Raw genomic sequence first — 25,382 nt, forward strand, 5'->3', positions numbered from 1 at the left:
ACTCCCTGATGTTATTGGTGTTACTCTCTCTCTCTCTTATTACTCCCTGATGTTATTGGTGCTACTCTCTCTCATGACTCCCTGATGTTATAGGTGCTACTCTCTCTCATGACTCCCTGATGTTATTGGTGCTACTCTCTCATTACTCCCTGATGTTATTGGTGTTACTCTCTCATTACTCCCTGACGTTATTGGTGTTACTCTCTCTCTCTCATTACTTCCTAGTTGTTATTGGTGTTACTCTCTCTCTCATTACTTCCTGGTTGTTATTGGTATTACTTTGACTCTCATTACTCCCTGATGTTATAAGTGCTACTCTCTCATTACTCCCTGATGTTATTGGTGCTACTCTCTCTCTCATTACTTCCTGGTTGTTATTGGTGCTACTTTCTCTCATTACTTCCAAGTTGTTATTGGTGTTACTCTCTCTCTCATTACTTCCTGGTTGTTATTGGTGTTACTCTCACTCTCATTACTCCCTGATGTTATTGGTGTTACTCTCTCATTACTCCCTGATGTTATTGGTGCTACTCTCTCATTACTCCCTGATGTTATTAGTGCTACTCTCTCTCATTACTCCCTGATGTTATTGGTGCTACTCTCTCATTACTCCCTGGTGTTATTGGTGTTACTCTCTCTCTCTTATTACTCCCTGATGTTATTGGTGCTACTCTCTCTCATGACTCCCTGATGTTATTGGTGCTACTCTCTCACTACTCCCTGATGTTGTTGGTGTTACTCTCTCTCTCATTACTTCCTGGTTGTTATTGGTGTTACTCTCTCTCTCATTACTCCCTGATGTTATTGGTGCTACTCTCTCATTACTTCCTGATGTTATTGGTGCTTCTACTCTCTCATTACTACCTGATGTTACGGGTGCTGCTACTCTCTGTCATTACTCCCTGATGTTATTGGTGCTACTCTCTCATTACTCCCTGATGTTATTGGTGCTACTCTCTCTCATTACTCCCTGATGTTATTTGTGCTACTCTCTTTCATTACTACCTGATGTTATTGGTGCTACTCTCTCATTACTCCCTGATGTTATTGGTGATACTTTCTCATTACTCCCTGATGTTATTGGTGATACTTTCTCATTACTCCCTGATGTTATTGGTGTTACTCTCTCTCAATACTCCCTGATGTTATTGGTGCTACTCTCTCATTACTCCCTGACGTTATTGGTGCTACTCTCTCTCTCATTACTCCTTGATGTTATTGGTACTACACTCTCTCATTACTACCTGATGTTATAGGTGCTACTCTCTCTCATGACTCCCTGATGTTATTGGTGCTACTCTCTCTCTCATTACTTCCTGGTTGTTATTGGTGCTACTCTCTCTCATTACTTCCTGATGTTATTGGTGCTGCTCTCTCATTACTCCCTGATGTTATTGGTGCTACTCTCTCTCATTACTCCCTGATGTTATTGGTGCTACTCTCTCTCATTACTCCCTGATGTTATTGGTGCTACTCTCTCTCATTACTCCCTGATGTTATTGGTGCTACTCTCTCATTACTCCCTGATGTTATTGGTGCTGCTCTATTATTACTCCCTGATGTTGTTGGAGTTACTCTCTCTCATTACTCCCTGATGTTATTGGTGCTACTCTCTCTCATGACTCCCTGATGTTATTGGTGCTACTCTCTCTCTCATTACTCCCTGATGTTATAGGTGTTACTCTCTCTCTCTCTTATTACTCGCTGATGTTATTGGTGCTACTCTCTCTATCATTACTCCCTGATGTTATTGGTGTTACTCTCTCTCTCATTACTTCCTGGTTGTTATTGGTACTACTCTCTCTCATTACTCCATGATGTTATTGGTGCTACTCTCTCTCATTACTCCATGATGTTATTGGTGCTACTCTCTCATTACTCCCTGATGTTATTGGTGCTACTCTCTCATTACTCCCTGATGTTATTGGTGCTACTCTCTCATTACTCCCTGATGTTATTGGAACTACTCTCTCTCATTACTCCCTGATGTTATTGGTGCTACTCTCTCATTACTCCCTGATGTTGTTGGAGTTACTCTCTCTCATTACTCCCTGTTGTTATTGGTGTTACTCTCTCTCATTACTCCCTTATGTTATTGCTGCTGCTCTCTTATTACTCCCTGATGTTGTTGGTTTTACTCTCTCTCATTACTTCCTGGTTGTTATTGGTGCTACTCTCTCTCATTACTCCCTGATGTTATTGGTGCTACTCTCTCATTACTCCCTGGTGTTATTGCTGCTACTCTCTCTCTCTCTTATTACTCCCTGATGTTATTGGTGATACTCTCTCTCTTATTGCTCCCTGATGTTGTTGGTGTTACTCTCTCTCATTACTTCCTGGTTGTTATTGATGCTACTCTCTCTCATTACTCCCTGATGTTATTGGTGCTACTCTCTCATTACTCCCTGATGTTATTGGTGCTACTCTCTCATTACTCCCTGATGTTATAGGTGCTGCTCTCTTATTACTCCCTGATGTTGTTGGTGTTACTCTCTCTCATTACTCCCTGATGTTATTGGTGCTACGCTCTCTCATGACTCCCTGATGTTATTGGTGCTACTCTCTCTCTCATTACTCCCTGATGTTATTGGTGCTACTCTCTCATTACTACCTGATGTTATAGGTGTTACTCTCTCTCTCTCTTATTACTCGCTGATGTTATTGGTGCTACTCTCTCTATCATTACTCCCTGATGTTATTGGTGTTACTCTCTCTCTCATTACTTCCTGGTTGTTATTGGTACTACTCTCTCTCATTACTCCATGATGTTATTGGTGCTACTCTCTCTCATTACTCCATGATGTTATTGGTGCTACTCTCTCATTACTCCCTGATGTTATTGGTGCTACTCTCTCATTACTCCCTGATGTTATTGGTGCTACTCTCTCATTACTCCCTGATGTTATTGGAACTACTCTCTCTCATTACTCCCTGATGTTATTGGTGCTACTCTCTCATTACTCCCTGATGTTGTTGGAGTTACTCTCTCTCATTACTCCCTGTTGTTATTGGTGTTACTCTCTCTCATTACTCCCTTATGTTATTGCTGCTGCTCTCTTATTACTCCCTGATGTTGTTGGTGTTACTCTCTCTCATTACTTCCTGGTTGTTATTGGTGCTACTCTCTCTCATTACTCCCTGATGTTATTGGTGCTACTCTCTCATTACTCCCTGATGTTATTGGTGCTACTCTCTCTCTCTCTCTCTTATTACTCCCTGATGTTATTGGTGTTACTCTCTCTCTTATTGCTCCCTGATGTTGTTGGTGTTACTCTCTCTCATTACTTCCTGGTTGTTATTGATGCTACTCTCTCTCATTACTCCACGATGTTATTGGTGCTACTCTCTCATTACTCCCTGATGTTATTGGTGCTACTCTCTCATTACTCCCTGATGTTATAGGTGCTGCTCTCTTATTACTCCCTGATGTTGTTGGTGTTACTCTCTCTCATTACTCCCTGATGTTATTGGTGTTACTCTCTCTCATTACTCCCTGATATTATTGTTGCTGCTCTCTTATTACTCCCTGATGTTGTTGGAGTTACTCTCTCTCATTACTCCCTGATGTTATTGGTGTTACTCTCTCTCTCATTACTCCCTGATGTTATTCGTGCTACTCTCTCATTACTCTCTGATGTTATTGGTGTTACTCTCTCTCTCTCTTATTACTCCCTGATGTTATTGGTGCTACTCTCTCTCATGACTCCCTGATGTTATTGGTGCTACTCTCTCTCATGACTCCCTGATGTTATTGGTGCTACTCTCTCATTACTCCCTGATGTTATTGGTGTTACTCTCTCATTACTCCCTGACGTTATTGGTGTTACTCTCTCTCTATCATTACTTCCTAGTTGTTATTGGTGTTACTCTCACTCTCATTACTCCCTGATGTTATTGGTGTTACTCTCACTCTCATTACTCCCTGATGTTATTGGTGCTACTCTCTCTCATTACTCCCTGATGTTATAGGTGCTACTCTCTCTCATTACTCCCTGATGTTATAGGTGCTACTCTCTCTCTCATTACTTCCTGGTTGTTATTGGTGCTACTTTCTCTCATTACTTCCTAGTTGTTATTGGTGCTACTCTCTCATTACTCCCTGATGTTATTGGTGTTACTCTCTCTCATTACTTCCTGGTTGTGATTGGTGTTACTCTCACTCTCATTACTCCCTGATGTTATTGGTGCTACTCTCTCATTACTCCCTGATGTTATTGGTGTTACTCTCTCTCTCATTACTTCCTGGTTGTTATTGGTACTACTCTCTCTCATTACTCCATGATGTTATTGGTGCTACTCTCTCTCATTACTCCATGATGTTATTGGTGCTACTCTCTCATTACTCCCTGATGTTATTGGTGCTACTCTCTCATTACTCCCTGATGTTATTGGTGCTACTCTCTCATTACTCCCTGTTTTTATTGGAACTACTCTCTCTCATTACTCCCTGATGTTATTGGTGCTACTCTCTCATTACTCCCTGATGTTGTTGGAGTTACTCTCTCTCATTACTCCCTGTTGTTATTGGTGTTACTCTCTCTCATTACTCCCTTATGTTATTGCTGCTGCTCTCTTATTACTCCCTGATGTTGTTGGTGTTACTCTCTCTCATTACTTCCTGGTTGTTATTGGTGCTACTCTCTCTCATTACTCCCTGATGTTATTGGTGCTACTCTCTCATTACTCCCTGATGTTATTGGTGCTACTCTCTCTCTCTCTCTCTTATTACTCCCTGATGTTATTGGTGTTACTCTCTCTCTTATTGCTCCCTGATGTTGTTGGTGTTACTCTCTCTCATTACTTCCTGGTTGTTATTGATGCTACTCTCTCTCATTACTTCCCGATGTTATTGGTGCTACTCTCTCATTACTCCCTGATGTTATTGGTGCTACTCTCTCATTACTCCCTGATGTTATAGGTGCTGCTCTCTTATTACTCCCTGATGTTGTTGGTGTTACTCTCTCTCATTACTCCCTGATGTTATTGGTGTTACTCTCTCTCATTACTCCCTGATATTATTGTTGCTGCTCTCTTATTACTCCCTGATGTTGTTGGAGTTACTCTCTCTCATTACTCCCTGATGTTATTGGTGTTACTCTCTCTCTCATTACTCCCTGATGTTATTCGTGCTACTCTCTCATTACTCTCTGATGTTATTGGTGTTACTCTCTCTCTCTCTTATTACTCCCTGATGTTATTGGTGCTACTCTCTCTCATGACTCCCTGATGTTATTGGTGCTACTCTCTCTCATGACTCCCTGATGTTATTGGTGCTACTCTCTCATTACTCCCTGATGTTATTGGTGTTACTCTCTCATTACTCCCTGACGTTATTGGTGTTACTCTCTCTCTCTCATTACTTCCTAGTTGTTATTGGTGTTACTCTCACTCTCATTACTCCCTGATGTTATTGGTGTTACTCTCACTCTCATTACTCCCTGATGTTATTGGTGCTACTCTCTCTCATTACTCCCTGATGTTATAGGTGCTACTCTCTCTCATTACTCCCTGATGTTATAGGTGCTACTCTCTCTCTCATTACTTCCTGGTTGTTATTGGTGCTACTTTCTCTCATTACTTCCTAGTTGTTATTGGTGCTACTCTCTCATTACTCCCTGATGTTATTGGTGTTACTCTCTCTCATTACTTCCTGGTTGTGATTGGTGTTACTCTCACTCTCATTACTCCCTGATGTTATTGGTGCTACTCTCTCATTACTCCCTGATGTTATTGGTGTTACTCTCTCTCTCATTACTTCCTGGTTGTTATTGGTGTTACTCTCACTCTCATTACTCCCTGATGTTATTGGTGCTGCTCTCTCATTACTCCCTGATGTTATTGCTGCTGCTCTCTCATTACTCCCTGATGTTATTGGTGCTACTTTCTCTCATTACTCCCTGATGTTATTGGTACTACTCTCTCATTACTCCCTGATGTTATTGGTGTTACTCTCTCTCATTACTCCCTGATGTTATTGGTGCTACTCTCTCATTACTCCCTGATGTTATTGGTGCTACTCTCTCATTACTCCCTGATGTTATTGGTGCTGCTCTGTTATTACTCCCTGATGTTGTTGGTGTTACTCTCTCTCATTACTCCCTGATGTTATTGGTGTTACTCTCTCTCATTACTCCCTGATGTTATTGGTGCTTCTCTCTCTCTCATTACTCCCTGATGTTATTGGTGCTACTCTCTCTCATTACTCCCTCGTTGTTATTGGTGCTACTCTCTCTCTCATTAGTCCCTGATGTTATTGGTGTTACTCTCTCATTACTCCCTCATGTTATTGGTGCTACTCTCTCTCTCATTACTTCCTGGTTGTTATTGGTGTTACTCTCTCTCATTACTCCCTGATGTTATTGGTGCTACTCTCTCTCATTACTCCCTGATGTTATTGGTGTTACCCTCTCTCTCATTACTTCCTGGTTGTTATTGGTGTTACTCTCACTCTCATTACTCCCTGATGTTATTGGTGCTGCTCTCTCATTACTCCCTGATGTTATTGCTGCTGCTCTCTCATTACTCCCTGATGTTATTGGTGCTACTTTCTCTCATTACTCCCTGATGTTATTGGTACTACTCTCTCATTACTCCCTGATGTTATTGGTGTTACTCTCTCTCATTACTCCCTGATGTTATTGGTGCTTCTCTCTCATTACTCCCTGATGTTATTGGTGCTACTCTCTCATTACTCCCTGATGTTATTGGTGCTGTTCTGTTATTACTCCCTGATGTTGTTGGTGTTACTCTCTCTCATTACTCCCTGATGTTATTGGTGCTACTCTCTCTCTCATTACTCCCTGATGTTATTGGTGCTACTCTCTCTCATTACTCCCTCGTTGTTATTGGTGCTACTCTCTCTCTCATTAGTCCCTGATGTTATTGGTGCTGCTCTCTCATTACTCCCTGATGTTATTGCTGCTGCTCTCTCATTACTCCCTGATGTTATTGGTGCTACTTTCTCTCATTACTCCCTGATGTTATTGGTACTACTCTCTCATTACTCCCTGATGTTATTGGTGTTACTCTCTCTCATTACTCCCTGATGTTATTGGTGCTTCTCTCTCATTACTCCCTGATGTTATTGGTGCTACTCTCTCATTACTCCCTGATGTTATTGGTGCTGTTCTGTTATTACTCCCTGATGTTGTTGGTGTTACTCTCTCTCATTACTCCCTGATGTTATTGGTGCTACTCTCTCTCTCATTACTCCCTGATGTTATTGGTGCTACTCTCTCTCATTACTCCCTCGTTGTTATTGGTGCTACTCTCTCTCTCATTAGTCCCTGATGTTATTGGTGTTACTCTCTCATTACTCCCTCATGTTATTGGTGCTACTCTCTCTCTCATTACTTCCTGGTTGTTATTGGTGTTACTCTCTCTCATTACTCCCTGATGTTATTGGTGCTACTCTCTCTCATTACTCCCTGATGTTATTGGTGTTACTCTCTCTCTCATTACTTCCTGGTTGTTATTGGTGTTACTCTCACTCTCATTACTCCCTGATGTTATTGGTGCTGCTCTCTCATTACTCCCTGATGTTATTGCTGCTGCTCTCTCATTACTCCCTGATGTTATTGGTGCTACTTTCTCTCATTACTCCCTGATGTTATTGGTACTACTCTCTCATTACTCCCTGATGTTATTGGTGTTACTCTCTTTCATTACTCCCTGATGTTATTGGTGCTACTCTCTCATTACTCCCTGATGTTATTGGTGCTACTCTCTCATTACTCCCTGATGTTATTGGTGCTGCTCTGTTATTACTCCCTGATGTTGTTGGTGTTACTCTCTCTCATTACTCCCTGATGTTATTGGTGTTACTCTCTCTCATTACTCCCTGATGTTATTGGTGCTACTCTCTCTCTCATTACTCCCTGATGTTATTGGTGCTACTCTCTCTCATTACTCCCTCGTTGTTATTGGTGCTACTCTCTCTCTCATTAGTCCCTGATGTTATTGGTGTTACTCTCTCATTACTCCCTCATGTTATTGGTGCTACTCTCTCTCTCATTACTTCCTGGTTGTTATTTGTGTTACTCTCTCTCATTACTCCCTGATGTTATTGGTGCTACTTTCTAACTTCTCCTGTTGTTTTTGGTGCTACTCTCTCTCATGGGGAGTTTGACTGGGGTGGTACACCTGTCAAACCGTAACGCAGGTGTCCTAAGGCGAGCTCAGGGAGGACAGAAACCTCCCGTGGAGCAGATGGGCACCACGGGAGGTTTCTGTCCTCCCTGAGCTCGCCTTAGGACACCTGCGTTACGGTTTGACAGGTGTACCGCCCCAGTCAAAACCCCACCTGCCAATGTACATTCTTACCTCCTGTACAGTTCCATGATAATAGTGTAGTTATGGCTGGAGACGGATTTGTTGAATCCAAGTTGATGAAGTGTGGACCTGGGTAGAGAGACCCCTTCTTCCACCAGGATCCCCAGACTGTACAGACCCTGCAATCACAACACAGGATGGGTGACTGATTACAGCATGGTCCTATGTCTGTATACTGCAGCACTGTGCAGCCAGGGTTACTCACTGAATATACCATGATATCATCAAAAGGACATACCATTATAATTACTTCATTTATTTGTGACAGTATATACTGCAGTACTGCACAATACTGCACAATACCACAATACTGCACAATACCACAATATTGCAATAATGCACAATACCACAATACTGCACAATACCACAATACTGCACAATACCACAATATTGCAATACTGCACAATACCACAATACCACAATACTGCACAATACCACAATACTGCACAATACCACAATATTGCAATACTGCACAATACCACAATACTGCACAATACCACAATACCACAATACTGCACAATACCACAATACTGCACAATACCACCAATACTGGTAGGATCGATATTGCACAATACCACCAATACTGGTAGGATCGGGGGTGCGGAGGTCCCCTGTGAGCTGGATGTGGAAGACGCTGTGACTCAGTATGAGTCTGGGCAAGGGATAAGGTTGGGGTTACGGGAGCCTAGCGGGCCAGCTGGCAGAGCAGCCGGGAGGAGGAAACGCCGGAGAGGGATGAGAGCTGGGGTGCTGGTCAGGTGGAGGAGAAGAGGACACAGGTCTGCGCTCCCAGCAGTCCTGTTAGCCAACGTTCGTTCCTTGACTAATAAACTGGATGAATTGCTGCTGCTGCTTCTTGACAGGTCAAATGGGGGCATTTCGGGATTTGCCATCTTATGTTTTACTGAGACCTGGTTGGAGGAACTTATCCCAGATGAACTCTTACAGTTGCCGGGTTTCCACCTGTATAGAGGGGACTGTGGGCCTGATTCAGACCTGGTCGCAAGTGCTGAGCGCTCGCAATTGGGTCGATGGTGGCCCACTGGGCATGCGCACGACAGAGCCGGCTCCATTGTGCGCATGCACGAGACACGGATAGCGACGGGAAAACCGTCGCTCCGGGTCTTGTACCAAAGGGGGCGTGCTGTCGATGTTGAGTGACAGCATGCCCCCTTTGGTGGGCGGGCCGGGGGAGTGGCTGCCCAAACGGAGGCGTTCCCATGTGAACGCCTCCGTTTGGGGGCAGCCCCACTGACATCACGAGTGATGTCAGTGGGAGAGATTTCGGCTGTGTTAGAGCCGAAATCTCTCTGGGGCTTGTGGCCACGAGACCCTACCACAAGGGTCTTGTCGCAAGCCCGATGGTCGCGATGGACTTCTTGACCATCGCGACCATCTTCCTGGCCGCTCGCTATAGCTGTGGGTGGTCACCCACAGCTATGCGAGCTGCTAGGAGACCGTTCTAAAAAATAAAAAGAACGGCCCTGATTCAGAGCGAGCGCTCTGTCAGAGCGTCCGGCTCTGAATCAGGGCCTGTGTGAGGGAATCATCGGGGAAGACAAAGGGGGTGGGATTTGTTTTTATGTTAATGAAGGCTGGTGCACAGATGTTGTGGTGTTGTACAAGTCATGTAGCCCTTATTTAGAGTGTATTTTCATTAATTGCAGGCCATTTTATTCTCTGCGGGAGTTTGCCTCTTTTATTATGGTAGGGGTGTATATTCCTCCGCAGGCTTGTGCGAGTGAAGCATTTGGCGGCTTCTATAACTGACATGGAGCGCCAATTTCCGGATTCTTTATTAATTGTTATGGGAGATTTTAATAAAGCAAATTTAAGGCAGGAGTTACCTAAGTATAGGCAGCACATTAGGTGCCCGACGAGGGATACAAATATTTTAGATCACTGTTACACTATATTAAGGGATTCTTATCGCTCCATTCCTCGTGCTGTTCTTGGTCTTTCGGATCTCTGTGTGGTTCAATTGTTACCAACCTACAGGCAGAAATTTAGGTCAGCTAAGCCTGTAGCCAAGGTAGTGAGGAAATGGACTGATGAAGCAGAGGAGAAGCTTCAGGCGGGCTTTGAGTGCACTGATTGGAGTGTGTTTGAGGCTGCAACTGTTGACTTAGATGATTTAGCAGATACTGTAACATCGTATATCAGGTTCTGTGAGGATTTGTGTGTCCCAACAAAAACTTTCCGTGCTTTTAATAATGATAAACCTTGGTTTACTGGTAAACTTAGGCAGCTTCGCTGTGCCAAGGAGGAGGCCTACAGAGGTGGGGATAGGATCCTGTATAATTAGGCCAGGAACACTCTGACTAAGGAGATCAGGGCGGCTTAAAAGTGTTTTGCCGAAAAGCTAAAAGTACAATTTGCAGCTAATGATCCTGTGTCGATGTGGAGAGGCCTGGAAGATATTACTAACTACAGGAAGACATCTCCCCACTCTGTTATGAGCCAGGAATTGGCAGATGAACTAAATAATATTTATTGTAGGTTTGAAAAGCCGGATTTAATGTCTCGCCCTAATTTTGACCGAGGTCAAATAGGCGGGTCTTTTGGTATCCCTCCGCCATGTAGCACAGATAGCTCATCTGCCTTGAGGGTGGAGGAGATTGAGGTGGCCAAACAGTTCAAGAGGCTGAGGACCAGGAAAGCACCTGGCCCAGATGGAGTGTCACCGTCTAGCCTGAAGATCTGTGCTGAACAGTTGGCCCCGGTTTTTACAGGGATTTTTACTGCATCTTTGGAACTGTGTGTAGTTCCATCCGTTTTTAAGTGTGCCACAATTATCTCAGTGCCTAAGAAATCCCCTGTTGACTGCAGACCAGTCGCTTTGACTTTGGTGGTCATGAAAACACTTGAACGACTAGTAGTGACCTACTTGAAGGATACTGTAGGCCCCTTTTTGGACTCTATGCAGTTTGCCTATAGGGAAAATAGGTCGGTGGAGGACGCAGTCAATTTAGGGCTGCATTTTATCCTGCAACATCTCCACTTGCCGGGAACATATGTAAGGGTCTTATTTGTTGACTTCAGTTCAGCGTTCAACACAATTGATCCAGGAAAACTTTACCCTAAGCTGGTTAGTTTGGGGGTTCCTGGTCCGATGTGTCGCTGGATCATTAATTTCTTAGAGGACAGGAAGCAGCAGGTGAGGTGAGGGAGGTTCACATCTAGTGGTCGAATAATCAGCACAGGGGGCCCCTCAAGGATGTGTCCTTTCGCCTCTGCTCTTTTCATTGTACACAAATGATTGCACTTCTGATGAGCCATCTGTAAAACTACTGAAATTTGCGGACGATACTACCGTCGTAGGCCTTATTAGTGATGGTGATGAGTCCGCTTATAGGAGAGTGGTGGAATGTTGGCCATCTATTGTTGGGAGAATAATTTAGAGCTAAACCCACAGAAATCAGTGGAAATGATAGTGGATTTTATAAGACGGCCGCTTGCGATGTCTCCTGTTGTTATCAGTGATACAGTGGTGGACTCCTTCAGGTTTTTGGGTTCAGTGATTTCACGGGATCTAAAATGGGGAACCAATGTGGACGCCATTGTGAAGAAGGCTCAGCAGAGGCTGTATTTTTTGCAGCAGCTCAGGAAGTTTAATCTGCCACAAGAATTGTTAGTCCTCTTTTATTCAACAATAATTCAGTCTGTTCTTTGTACATCAATTATTGTTTGGTTTAGCTCCATTACACAACGGGAGAAGAACAGACTGCAGAGAGTGGTTAGGGCTGCGGAAAAGTTCATTGGCACTGACCTCCCCCCCTTCAAGATCTCTATTTAGCCAGGATGAGTAGGCGAGCTGGTAATATTGTAGCAGATCATGTACATCCAGGCTGTCACCTGTTTCAAATGTTCCCTTCTGGTAGGCGGTATAGGTCACAACGGGTGAGATCTTCCAGACATCTGAATAGTTTTTTTCCACAGACTATTATGGTGTTAAATAGCTGAATTGAACAGCGGAGGGGGTAGGGTGGGCTGAGGGGGTAGGGTGGGCTGTAACTGTGGTATGGTTGAGTGGCTTTTTTTGTTGTAAGTTTTATGGGAGTGTGTTTATCCGGAACAAATTCCTTGTACATTTATGTATTTATGTATACTTGGCCAAATAAAGCTGAATTGAATACTGCACAATACTGCACAATACTGCACAATACCACACAATACTGCATACCACACAATACCACAATACTGCACAATTAGAGGAACAAAACAAATTAACAATAACCTTTCACTAAACAAACAAAAGGCGTCTGCAGCAGGAAACACGCGCCGGTGCACTGAGGGGGGGTTTCCAGGCACACGGGGACTGCAGTCACAGCAGGAATTCTGTGTAGTGCTGCCACCATGGACCCCAGTGGAGACTAGTGGGAAGATGTATCAAGCCTTAGACAGAGATAAAGTGTAGAATTTCCCCATCGCAACCAATCAGCTTCTAATTGTCATTTCATGTACGGTTCTAGATAAATGACAGAAACTGATTGGTTGCTATGGGCAATTTCTCCACTTTATCTCTCTCCAAGGCTTAATACTCTAGATCCCTCGGGCTGGCAGTTGGAGGCAAGTAAAGGTGCCTGCACACTAGACGTCATTATGCACGATGTGGCCGATTCATCAGAATGACAAATCGCGCAATTCGTATAGTGTATGATAACAGTGCGCTTACCCACAGGTTGTTTGTCAGGTCTTACTGCATGTAGGTAAGATCTGAGGATACGACAATCTCGTACACGATTCGCGGCATATCGTTCAATGTTTATGCCTGAACAATGTTGTTCTGACACACACAATGCTGACGTAACTTGACGCAGATGCAAGCATGGATTAGTGAGATCCATCCATGCATCTGTCAAAAAAAATGCTTCAAAAGTGTAAAAATAATTTAAAAAAATGGCGTGCCCCCCCAAAGCAATACAAGGGACAAAAGATATAGGGGTCCCCTGTATTTAGCACAAACAGCACGGGACTCAGCGAGCCGGTCCTGGTTTTGGAAATACAGAGGACAAAAAGAGTAGGGGTCCCTTGTATTTTCCATCACCAGCAGCGGACTCTTTCTAGCGGGGGGTGTAATGCAGCCTGGGGAACCCTTTCACTGGTTCCCTCGGCCAAAGTATTACCCCTGACCGCTAGTCAGCCCATGTCATTGTTTTTTACACTTTTTGTTAACACAGATGCATGCACGGATCACACTGATCCGTGCAGTGCATGCATTATATATTACGCACGATCTAACAATTTGCAAATTGTTAGATCATGCATGATATATCATTGGTCACATTGTACCATATCATGTCCTGGAGTGCCAGGGAGCTGCCGGAGAGGGTTCAATGGAAATCACTGACGACATCGCACCATTTGCAGGTCGCCTAGTGTGTAGACCCCTTAAGAGGGAAGGGTGGAAGGGATAGGGAGCAGAAGTCTGTGGTTTCAAGAGAGAGAAGAGTGGTGGGGGGAGGAGAGCAGGGGGTAGCAGAGCAGATGAGCCAACCTGTGAGAGAGAACACACAAGGGATCCATAAGGGAGAACCCCTCTGCAGCGTGTGCCAAGGAGCGGGAGCCCACGTGAGAAGGGCCTGCGGGTTTGTTCATTGGAGGGCAATGTAAATATATCTCCATGATGCTCCTTTACTGAAGCATCAGTCCTTTACCAAGATGGCCATATATACAGTGCTACTGAGCATGTGTGGCGCCATCTTGTCACTGTGTTTGAGAGCCACAGTACTACACGGAAGTGTTACTCAGCTCCAGGGAGACCCAACTGTATATCGCATACTGCCGCTACACATAGATACATAGATGACGGGACGCTCCGCTGTATGCTCCGCTCCATCTCCTCTGTCTGCTGGTGTTACTGTGAGTACGGCTCTGCACAATCTGCGCACTGCACATACATGTCGGGACGCTCCGCTCCATCTCCTCTGTCTGCTGGTGTTACTGTGAGTACGGCTCTGCACAATCTGCGCACTGCACATACATGACAGGACGCACCGCTGTATGTTCCGCTCCATCTCCTCTGTATGCTGGTGTTACTGTGAGTACGGCTCTGCACAATCTGCGCACTGCACATACATGACGGGACGCTCCGCTGTATGCTCCGCTCCATCTCCTCTGTATGCTGTTGTTACTGTGAGTACGGCTCTGCACAATCTGCGCACTGCACATACATGACGGGACGCACCGCTGTATGTTCCGCTCCATCTCCTCTGTCTGCTGGTGTTACTGTGATTACAGCTCTGCACAATATGCGCACTGCACATACATGACGGGACGCTCTGCTGTATGCTCCGCTCCATCTCCTCTGTCTGCTGGTGTTACTGTGAGTACGGCTCTGCACAATCTGCGCACTGCACATACATGATGGGACGCTCCGCTCCATCTCCTCTGTCTGCTGGTGTTACTGTGAGTACGGCTCTGCACAATCTGCGCACTGCACATACATGACGGGACGCTCTGCTGTATGCTCCGCTCCATCTCCTCTGTCTGCTGGTGTTACTGTGAGTACGGCTCTGCACAATCTGCGCACTGCACATACATGACGGGACGCTCCGCTGTATGCTCCGCTCCATCTCCTCTGTCTGCTGGTGTTACTGTGAGTACGGCTCTGCACAATCTGCGCACTGCACATACATGACGGGACGCTCCGCTCCATCCCTTCTGTCTGCTGGTGTTATTGTGAGTACGGCTCTGCACAATCTGAGCACTGCACATACATGACGGGACGCTCCGCTGTATGCTCCACTCCATCCCCTCTGTCTGCTGGTGTTACTGTGAGTACAGCTCTGCACAATCTGTACACTGCACATACATGACGGGATGCTCCGCTGTATGCTCCGCTCCATCTCCTCTGCCTGCTGGCGTTACTGTGAATACGGCTCTGCACAATCTGTACACTGCACATACATGACAGGACGCTCCGCTGTATGCTCCGCTCCATCCCCGCTGCCTGCTGGTGTTACTGTGAGTACGGCTCTGCACAATCTGCGCACTGCACATACATGATGGAACGCTCCGCTGTATGCTCCGCTCCATCCCCGCTGCCTGCTGGTGTTACTGTGAGTACGGCTCTGCACAATCTGCGCACTGCACATACATGACTGGACGCTCCGCTGTATGCTCCGCTCCATCCCCTCTGTCTGCTGGTGTTACTGTGAGTACCGCTCTGCACAATCTGCGCACTGCACATACATGACTGGATGCTCCGCTGTATGCTCCGCTCCATCCCCTCTGTCTGCTGGTGTTACTGTGAGTACGGCTCTGCACAATCTGTACACTGCACATACATGACGGGACGCTCCGCTGTATGCTCCGCTCCATACCCGCTGCCTGCTGGCGTTACTGTGAGTACAGCTCTGCACAATCTGCACACTGCAATAATCCCAAACTCCTGGTTATGTCTCTCTGCCGGATCTGCCTCATATACTGATTCCGCTGGTGTCTTCTATTATTCAGTCCAGGAGAAGTTATGGTAGCTGTAGCTATAGCTGGGGATGGGTTTGGGTAGGGGATACCAGCGCTCGGGATCCCGGCAGTCACAATCCCGATGCCGTCATCCCGTCAGGGTTTGGATACCGACACCTGTCGCACAGTATCCTAACCCCAAATTCTAACCCTCCCCATAACCCCGGTACTTACTGTCAGGATGCCGGCTGTCGAGATTCTGATAGGTGTTGGGAATTCCGGCGCCGGTATTCTAAGCGCCGGCATCCCGATTGTCGTGATATTGACGGCATCCCGGGGATGGTGATAAGGGGGAATGATAGGCGCAGGCCCTTGGCTGATCAGAGACTGGGGAGGGAGATGCTGCCCAATCACATTTCTGCAGTTGATGGTTTCTATCCAATCGTGTGAAACCATTGACGATTGAGTCATCAATGGATCAGCGCTGAGCCTATGGAGAGACAGGTGCTGACTGCTGAGCCTATGGAGAGACAGGTGCTGATTGCTGAGCCTATGGAAGAGACAGGTGCTGACTGCTGAGCCTATGGAGAGACAGGTGCTGACTGCTGAGCCTATGGAGAGACAGGTGCTGACTGCTGAGCCTATGGAGAGACAGGTGCTGACTGCTGAGCCTATGGAAGAGACAGGTGCTGACTGCTGAGCCTATGGAAGAGACAGGTGCTGACTGCTGAGCCTATGGAGAGACAGGTGCTGACTGCTGAGCCTATGGAAGAGACAGGTGCTGACTGCTGAGCCTATGGAGAGACAGGTGCTGACTGCTGAGCCTATGGAGAGACAGGTGCTGACTGCTGAGCCTATGGAGAGACAGGTGCTGACTGCTGAGCCTATGGAGAGACAGGTGCTGACTGCTGAGCCTATGGAGAGATAGGTGCTGACTGCTGAGCCTATGGAGAGACAGGTGCTGACTGCTGAGCCTGAGAGACAGGTGCTGACTGCTGAGCCTATGGAAGAGACAGGTGCTGACTGCTGAGCCTATGGAAGAGACAGGTGCTGACTGCTGAGCCTATGGAAGAGACAGGTGCTGACTGCTGAGCCTATGGAGAGACAGGTGCTGACTGCTGAGCCTATGGAGAGACAGGTGCTGACTGCTGAGCCTATGGAGAGACAGGTGCTGACTGCTGAGCCTATGGAGAGACAGGTGCTGACTGCTGAGCCTGAGAGACAGGTGCTGACTGCTGAGCCTATGGAAGAGACAGTTGCTGACTGCTGAGCCTATGGAAGAGACAGGTGCTGACTGCTGAGCCTATGGAGAGACAGGTGCTGACTGCTGAGCCTATGGAGAGACAGGTGCTGACTGCTGAGCCTATGGAGAGACAGGTGCTGACTGCTGAGCCTATGTACAGCCAGCCTTCCCTGTGTCCCCCTTGTACAGCCAGCCTTCCCTGTGTCCCCCTTGTACAGCCAGCCTTCCCTGTGTCCCCCTTGTACAGCCAGCCTTCCCTGTGTCCCCCTTGTACAGCCAGCCTTCCCTGTGTCCCCCTTGTACAGCCAGCCTTCCCTGTGTCCCCCTTGTACAGCCAGCCTTCCCTGCACCTCCCTTGTACAGCCAGCCTTCCCTGCGTCCCCCTTGTACAGCCAGCCTTCCCTGCGTCCCCCTTGTACAGCCAGCCTTCCCTGCGTCCCCCTTGTACAGCCAGCTTTCCCTGCGTCCCCCTTGTACAGCCAGCTTTCCCTGCGTCCCCCTTGTACAGCCAGCTTTCCCTGCGTCCCCCTAGTCCATCCAGCCTTCCCTGCGTCCCCCTTGTACAGCCAGCCTTCCCTGCGTCCCCCTTGTACAGCCAGCCTTCCCTGTGTCCCCCTTGTACAGCCAGCCTTCCCTGTGTCCCACTTGTACAGCCAGCCTTCCCTGTGTTCCCCTTGTACAGCCAGCCTTCCCTGTGTCCCCCTTGTACAGCCAGCCTTCCCTGCGTCCCCCTAGTCCATCCAGCCTTCCCTGTGTCCCCCTTGTACAGCCAGCCTTCCCTGTGTCTCGCTAGTCCAGGAAGCCTTCTCTGCCTTCCCTGCATCTCACTAGTCAAGCCAGCCTGTCTTCCCTGCCATGCCCCAGTCTAGCCAGCTTTTCTGCAACCCCACCTAGAATAGCCAGTCTGCCTTCCCTGAGCCCCCCAGTCCAGCCAGCCTTCTCTGCGTCCCCCTAGTCAAGTCAGCCTTCTCTGCATCCATCTAGTCCAGCAAGCCTTCTCAGCGTCCCCGTAGTCCGGCCCACCTGTCTTCCCTGCCTGGCCCCATTCTAGGCAGCCTTTCTGTGACCCCCCCCCCTCCTAGTCCAGCCAGCCTGCCTTCCTTGCCCCAGTCCAGTCAGCCTTCCCTGAGCCCCTTAGTTCAGCATGCCTACCCTGCCCCTCGTCCAGTCCAGCCGGCCTTTCCTGCCCCTAGCCCCCCCTAGTCCCCCCTAGTCCAACTGCCCCCACAGATTAAGCTTTGAGAATTTTTAAACTGGTTGATGTCCTACTCCCAGGGTAGCTCCACCCACATCCACAGCTCCGCCTACCACTGGGGGGGCCCTACCTATTTTGTCAGTACTGGGCCCCGCAATTTCTGATGGCAGCCCTGGGTAGCAGTAATGGAGACACCTGTACATCAGATAACAAGGTCTGCAGCACAGGAACATGGTGGTGTGATACTCTGCAGGCCAGTGATTAGCAGGTAACAGTAATGGAGACACCTGTACATCAGATATCAAGGTCTGCAGCACAGGACTATAGTGGTGTGATACTCTGCAGGCCGGGGATTAGCAGGTAGCAGTAATGGAGACACCTGTACATCAGATAACAAGGTCTGCAGCCCAGGAACATGGTGGTGTGATACTCTGCAGGCCGGGGATTAGCAGGTAACAGCAATGGAGACACCTGTACATCAGATAACAAGGTCTGGTGGACAGGAACATGGTGGTGTGATACTCTGCAGGTGCAGTAATAGAGACACCTGTACATCAGACAGAGCCCGGCAGTGCTGGCGGTCTGTTACCTGTGGATCTCGCTGTATAGCGGCCGCCGTGTACATCTGCACTGCTGCACGCACGTCCCTCTTCCTCCGCCCATGGGACATGTAGAATAGGTCGCCCATCTTTATCTGAGCTGCAGGAAGCAAGGGGAAGTAGGGTGTAATTATAATGCAGCATAGGGCAGTACATGCAGTTATATCATCCGTCTCACACATCACTGCTGTTATTACACATCTCCATCCCAGATAAAGCATCCTGTAACTGGTATAGTGCCAACACCTGCACAGTGCTCCTGGGTGTACTGGTTTCCCTCAGAGCCTCATAGTCCCTGTGGCCTTATCCCCCCCCAAGTGCTGTCAGACGCATTTCATGTGAGCAGGGCCGTGGGCCTTCTCTAATGTAAATCACACCAGTGGTCCCATGGGGGCTGGGCGCATACAGGTTACTGTGTGCCACTGACTGACTGATGAATCTTCCACCCGAGAATTAGCTGCACCCAGGTGGGGAGAGCCGCCCCTCACTGTGGCAATGCACGGGCAGGGTGATAACACCCCAACCCCTATCACTGAGTGCAATGATTAATGTGAGAAAATACAAGATTAGTGATGTATCCTGGAATGTTTAAAAGAACAAGGGACTGGATTACAGAGGCAGCTCTCTACTCTCCTACAGCTGGATTACAGAGGCAGCTCTCTACTCTCCTACAGCTGGATTACAGAGGCTACTCTCCTACAGATGGATTACAGAGGCAGCTCTCTACTCTCCTACAGCTGGATTATAGAGGCTACTCTCCTACAGATGGATTACAGAGGCAGCTCTCTACGCTCCTACAGCTGGATTACAGAGGCAGCTCTCTACTCTCCTACAGCTGGATTACAGAGGCAGCTCTCTACTCTCCTACAGCTGGATTACAGAGGCTACTCTCCTACAGATGGATTACAGAGGCAGCTCTCTACTCTCCTACAGCTGGATTACAGAGGCTACTCTCCTACAGATGGATTACAGAGGCAGCTCTCTACTCTCCTACAGCTGGATTACAGAGGCAGCGCTCTACTCTCCTACAGCTGGATTACAGAGGCAGCGCTCTACTCTCCTACAGCTGGATTACAGAAGCAGCTCTCTACTCTCCTACAGATGGATTACAGAGGCCACTCTCCTACAGATGGATTACAGAGGCAGCGCTCTACTCTCCTACAGCTGGATTACAGAGGCAGCGCTCTACTCTCCTACAGCTGGATTACAGAGGCAGCGCTCTACTCTCCTACAGCTGGATTACAGAGGCAGCTCTCTACTCTCCTACAGATGGATTACAGAGGCTACTCTCCTACAGATGGATTACAGAGGCAGCTCTCTACTCTCCTACAGCTGGATTACAGAGGCAGCTCTCTACTCTCCTACAGCTGGATTACAGAGGCTACTCTCCTACAGATGGATTACAGAGGCAGCTCTCTACTCTCCTACAGCTGGATTACAGAGGCAGCTCTCTACTCTCCTACAGCTGGATTACAGAGGCTACTCTCCTACAGATGGATTACAGAGGCAGCTCTCTACTCTCCTACAGCTGGATTACAGAGGCAGCGCTCTACTCTCCTACAGCTGGATTACCGAGGCAGCGCTCTACTCTCCTACAGCTGGATTACAGAGGCAGCTCTCTACTCTCCTACAGATGGATTACAGAGGCTACTCTCCTACAGATGGATTACAGAGGCAGCTCTCTACTCTCCTACAGCTGGATTACAGAGGCAGCTCTCTACTCTCCTACAGCTGGATTACAGAGGCAGCGCTCTACTCTCCTACAGCTGGATTACAGAGGCAGCTCTCCACTCTCCTACAGCTGGATTACAGAGGCTACTCTCCTACAGCTTGATTACAGAGGCCACTCTCCTACAGCTGGATTACAGAGGCTACTCTCCTACAGCTGGATTACAGAGGCCACTCTCCTACAGCTGGATTACAGAGGCTACTCTCCTACAGCTGGATTACAGAGGCCACTCTTCTACAGCTGGATTACAGAGGGTACTCTCTTACAGCTGGATAACAGAGGCTACTCTCCTACAGCTGGATTACAGAGGCAGTTCTCCTACAGCTGGATTACAGAGGCAGCTCTCTACTCTCCTACAGCTGGATTACAGAAGCAGCTCTCTACTCTCCTACAGCTGGATTACAGAGGCTACTCTCCTACAGATGGATTACAGAGGCAGCTCTCTACTCTCCTACAGCTGGATTACAGAGGCAGCTCTCTACTCTCCTACAGCTGGATTACAGAGGCAGCGCTCTACTCTCCTACAGCTGGATTACAGAGGCAGCTCTCTACTCTCCTACAGATGGATTACAGAGGCCACTCTCCTACAGCTGGATTACAGAGGCTACTCTCCTACAGCTGGATTACAGAGGCCACTCTCCTACAGCTGGATTACAGAGGCCACTCTCCTACAGTTCGATTACAGAGGCTACACTCCTACAGCTGGATTACAGAGGCCACTCTCCTACAGCTGGATTACAGAGGTCACTCTCCTACAGCTGGATTACAGAGGCCACTCTTCTACAGCTGGATTACAGAGGCCACTCTTCTACAGCTGGATTACAGAGGCTACTCTCTTACAGCTGGATTACAGAGGCCACACTCCTACAGCTGGATTACAGAGGCCACTCTCCTACAGATGGATTACAGAGGCCACTCTTCTACAGCTGGATTACAGAGGCCACTCTTCTACAGCTGGATTACAGAGGCAGCTCTCCTACAGCTGGATTACAGAGGCAGCTCTCTACTCTCCTACAGCTGGATTACAGAGGCAGCTCTCTACTCTCCTACAGCTGGATTACAGAGGCAGCGCTCTACTCTCCTACAGCTGGATTACAGAGGCAGCTCTCTACTCTCCTACAGATGGATTACAGAGGCCACTCTCCTACAGCTGGATTACAGAGGCTACTCTCCTACAGCTGGATTACAGAGGCCACTCTCCTACAGCTGGATTACAGAGGCCACTCTCCTACAGTTCGATTACAGAGGCTACACTCCTACAGCTGGATTACAGAGGCCACTCTTCTACAGCTGGATTACAGAGGCCACTCTTCTACAGCTGGATTACAGAGGCCACTCTTCTACAGCTGGATTACAGAGGCCACTCTTCTACAGCTGGATTACAGAGGCTACTCTCTTACAGCTGGATTACAGAGGCCACTCTCCTACCGCTGGATTACAGAGGCCACTCTCCTACCGCTGGATTACAGAGGCCACTCTCCTATGACTCGATAACAGAGGCAACTCTCATATGACTGGATTACAGAGGCTACTCTTACGACTGCATTACAGAGGCCACTCTCCAATGACTGCATTACAGAGGCCACTCTCCTATGACTGCATTACAGAGGCCACTCTTACGACTGCATTACAGAGGCCACTCTCCTACAACTGGATTACAGAGGCCACTCTCCTACGACTGGATTACAGAGGCTACTCTCCTACAGCTGGATTACAGAGGCCACTCTCCTACAGCTGGATTACAGAGGCCACTCTCCTACGACTGGATTACAGAGACCACTCTCCTACAGCTGGATTACAGAGGCAGCTCTCTACTCTCCTAAAGTTGAATTACAGAGGAAGCTCTCCTACAGCTGGATTACAGAGGCCACTCTCCTACAGATGGATTACAGAGGCTACTCTCCTACAGCTTGATTACAGAGGCAGCTCTCCTACGACTGGATTACAGAGGCCACTCTCCTACAGATGGATTACAGAGACCACTCTCCTACAGCTGGATTACAAAGGCAGCTCTCTACTCTCCTAAAGTTGAATTACAGAGGCAGCTCTCCTACAGCTGGATTACAGAGGCCACTCTCCTACAGATGGATTACAGAGGCCACTCTCCTACAGCTTGATTACAGAGGCAGCTCTCCTACAGCTGGATTACAGAGGCCACTCTCCTACAGATGGATTACAGAGGCTACTCTCCTACAGCTTGATTACAGAGGCCACTCTCCTACCGCTGGATTACAGAGGCCACTCTCCTACGACTGGATAACAGAGGCAACTCTCATATGACTGGATTACAGAGGCTACTCTTACGACTGCATTACAGAGGCCACTCTCCTATCACTGCATTACAGAGGCCACTCTCCTATGACTGCATTACAGAGGCCACTCTTACGACTGCATTACAGAGGCCACTCTCCTACAACTGGATTACAGAGGCCACTCTCCTACAACTGGATTACAGAGGCCACTCTCCTACGACTGGATTACAGAGGCTACTCTCCTACAGCTGGATTACAGAGGCAGCGCTCTACTCTCCTACAGCTGGATTACAGAAGCAGCTCTCTACTCTCCTACAGCTGGATTACAGAGGCCACTCTCCTACAGATGGATTACAGAGGCAGCGCTCTACTCTCCTACAGCTGGATTACAGAGGCAGCGCTCTACTCTCCTACAGCTGGATTACAGAGGCAGCGCTCTACTCTCCTACAGCTGGATTACAGAGGCAGCTCTCTACTCTCCTACAGATGGATTACAGAGGCTACTCCCCTACAGATGGATTACAGAGGCAGCTCTCTACTCTCCTACAGCTGGATTACAGAGGCAGCTCTCTACTCTCCTACAGCTGGATTACAGAGGCTACTCTCCTACAGATGGATTACAGAGGCAGCTCTCTACTCTCCTACAGCTGGATTACAGAGGCAGCTCTCTACTCTCCTACAGCTGGATTACAGAGGCTACTCCTACAGATGGATTACAGAGGCAGCTCTCTACTCTCCTACAGCTGGATTACAGAGGCAGCGCTCTACTCTCCTACATCTGGATTACAGAGGCAGCTCTCTACTCTCCTACAGCTGTATTACAGAGGCTACTCTCCTACAGATGGATTACAGAGGCAGCTCTCTACTCTCCTACAGCTGGATTACAGAGGCAGCGCTCTACTCTCCTACAGCTGGATTACAGAGGCAGCGCTCTACTCTCCTACAGCTGGATTACAGAGGCAGCTCTCTACTCTCCTACAGATGGATTACAGAGGCTACTCTCCTACAGATGGATTACAGAGGCAGCTCTCTACTCTCCTACAGCTGGATTACAGAGGCAGCTCTCTACTCTCCTACAGCTGGATTACAGAGGCAGCGCTCTACTCTCCTACAGCTGGATTACAGAGGCAGCTCTCCACTCTCCTACAGCTGGATTACAGAGGCTACTCTCCTACAGCTTGATTACAGAGGCCACTCTCCTACAGCTGGATTACAGAGGCTACTCTCCTACAGCTGGATTACAGAGGCCACTCTCCTACAACTGGATTACAGAGGCTACTCTCCTACAGCTGGATTACAGAGGCCACTCTTCTACAGCTGGATTACAGAGGCTACTCTCTTACAGCTGGATAACAGAGGCTACTTTCTTACAGCTGGATAACAGAGGCTACTCTCCTACAGCTGGATTACAGAGGCAGCTCTCCTACAGCTGGATTACAGAGGCAGCTCTCTACTCTCCTACAGCTGGATTACAGAAGCAGCTCTCTACTCTCCTACAGCTGGATTACAGAGGCTACTCTCCTACAGATGGATTACAGAGGCAGCTCTCTACTCTCCTACAGCTAGATTACAGAGGCAGCTCTCTACTTTCCTACAGCTGGATTACAGAGGCAGCTCTCTACTCTCCTACAGCTGGATTACAGAGGCAGCGCTCTACTCTCCTACAGCTGGATTACAGAGGCAGCTCTCTACTCTCCTACAGATGGATTACAGAGGCCACTCTCCTACAGCTGGATTACAGAGGCCACTCTCCTACAGCTGGATTACAGAGGCCACTCTCCTACAGCTGGATTACAGAGGCCACTCTCCTACAGTTCGATTACAGAGGCTACACTCCTACAGCTGGATTACAGAGGCCACTCTCCTACAGCTGGATTACAGAGGCCACTCTTCTACAGATGGATTACAGAGGCCACTTTTCTACAGATGGATTACAGAGGCTACTCTCTTACAGCTGGATTACAGAGGCCACTCTCCTACCGCTGGATTACAGAGGCCACTCTCCTACCGCTGGATTACAGAGGCCACTCTCCTACGACTGAATAACAGAGGCAACTCTCATATGACTGGATTACAGAGGCTACTCTTACGACTGCATTACAGAGGCCACTCTCCAATGACTGCATTACAGAGGCCACTCTCCTATGACTGCATTACAGAGGCCACTCTTACGACTGCATTACAGAGGCCACTCTCCTACAACTGGATTACAGAGGCCACTCTCCTACGACTGGATTACAGAGGCTACTCTCCTACAGCTGGATTACAGAGGCCACTCTCCTACAGCTGGATTACAGAGGCCACTCTCCTACGACTGGATTACAGAGACCACTCTCCTACAGCTGGATTACAGAGGCAGCTCTCTACTCTCCTAAAGTTGAATTACAGAGGCAGCTCTCCTACAGCTGGATTACAGAGGCCACTCTCCTACGACTGGATTACAGAGGCTACTCTCCTACAGCTGGATTACAGAGGCCACTCTCCTACAGCTGGATTACAGAGGCCACTCTCCTACGACTGGATTACAGAGACCACGCTCCTACAGCTGGATTACAGAGGCAGCTCTCTACTCTCCTAAAGTTGAATTACAGAGGCAGCTCTCCTACAGCTGGATTACAGAGGCCAC

General features: G+C 48.0%; 1 protein-coding gene across 1 annotated transcript in view; it reads right to left on the reverse strand.

Annotated features, from left to right (window-relative positions):
- The window catches only part of LOC148453950 (protein sel-1 homolog 3-like), a 304,083-nt gene that overhangs the window by 160,549 nt on the left and 118,152 nt on the right, over positions 1 to 25,382 (reverse strand). The window contains exons 20-21 of the mRNA XM_088461460.1: positions 18,766 to 18,875; positions 8,323 to 8,450 (exon numbers count right to left, since the gene is read on the reverse strand). Coding sequence (XP_088317586.1) covers positions 8,323 to 8,450; positions 18,766 to 18,875 — 238 coding nt within the window. The remainder of the gene's footprint in view (positions 1 to 8,322; positions 8,451 to 18,765; positions 18,876 to 25,382) is intronic.

The sequence above is a fragment of the Taudactylus pleione genome, unplaced genomic scaffold, assembly GCF_031769625.1.
Source record: "Taudactylus pleione unplaced genomic scaffold, aTauple2 ptg001056l, whole genome shotgun sequence".
In the NCBI taxonomy this organism is placed as follows: Eukaryota; Metazoa; Chordata; class Amphibia; order Anura; family Myobatrachidae; genus Taudactylus; species Taudactylus pleione.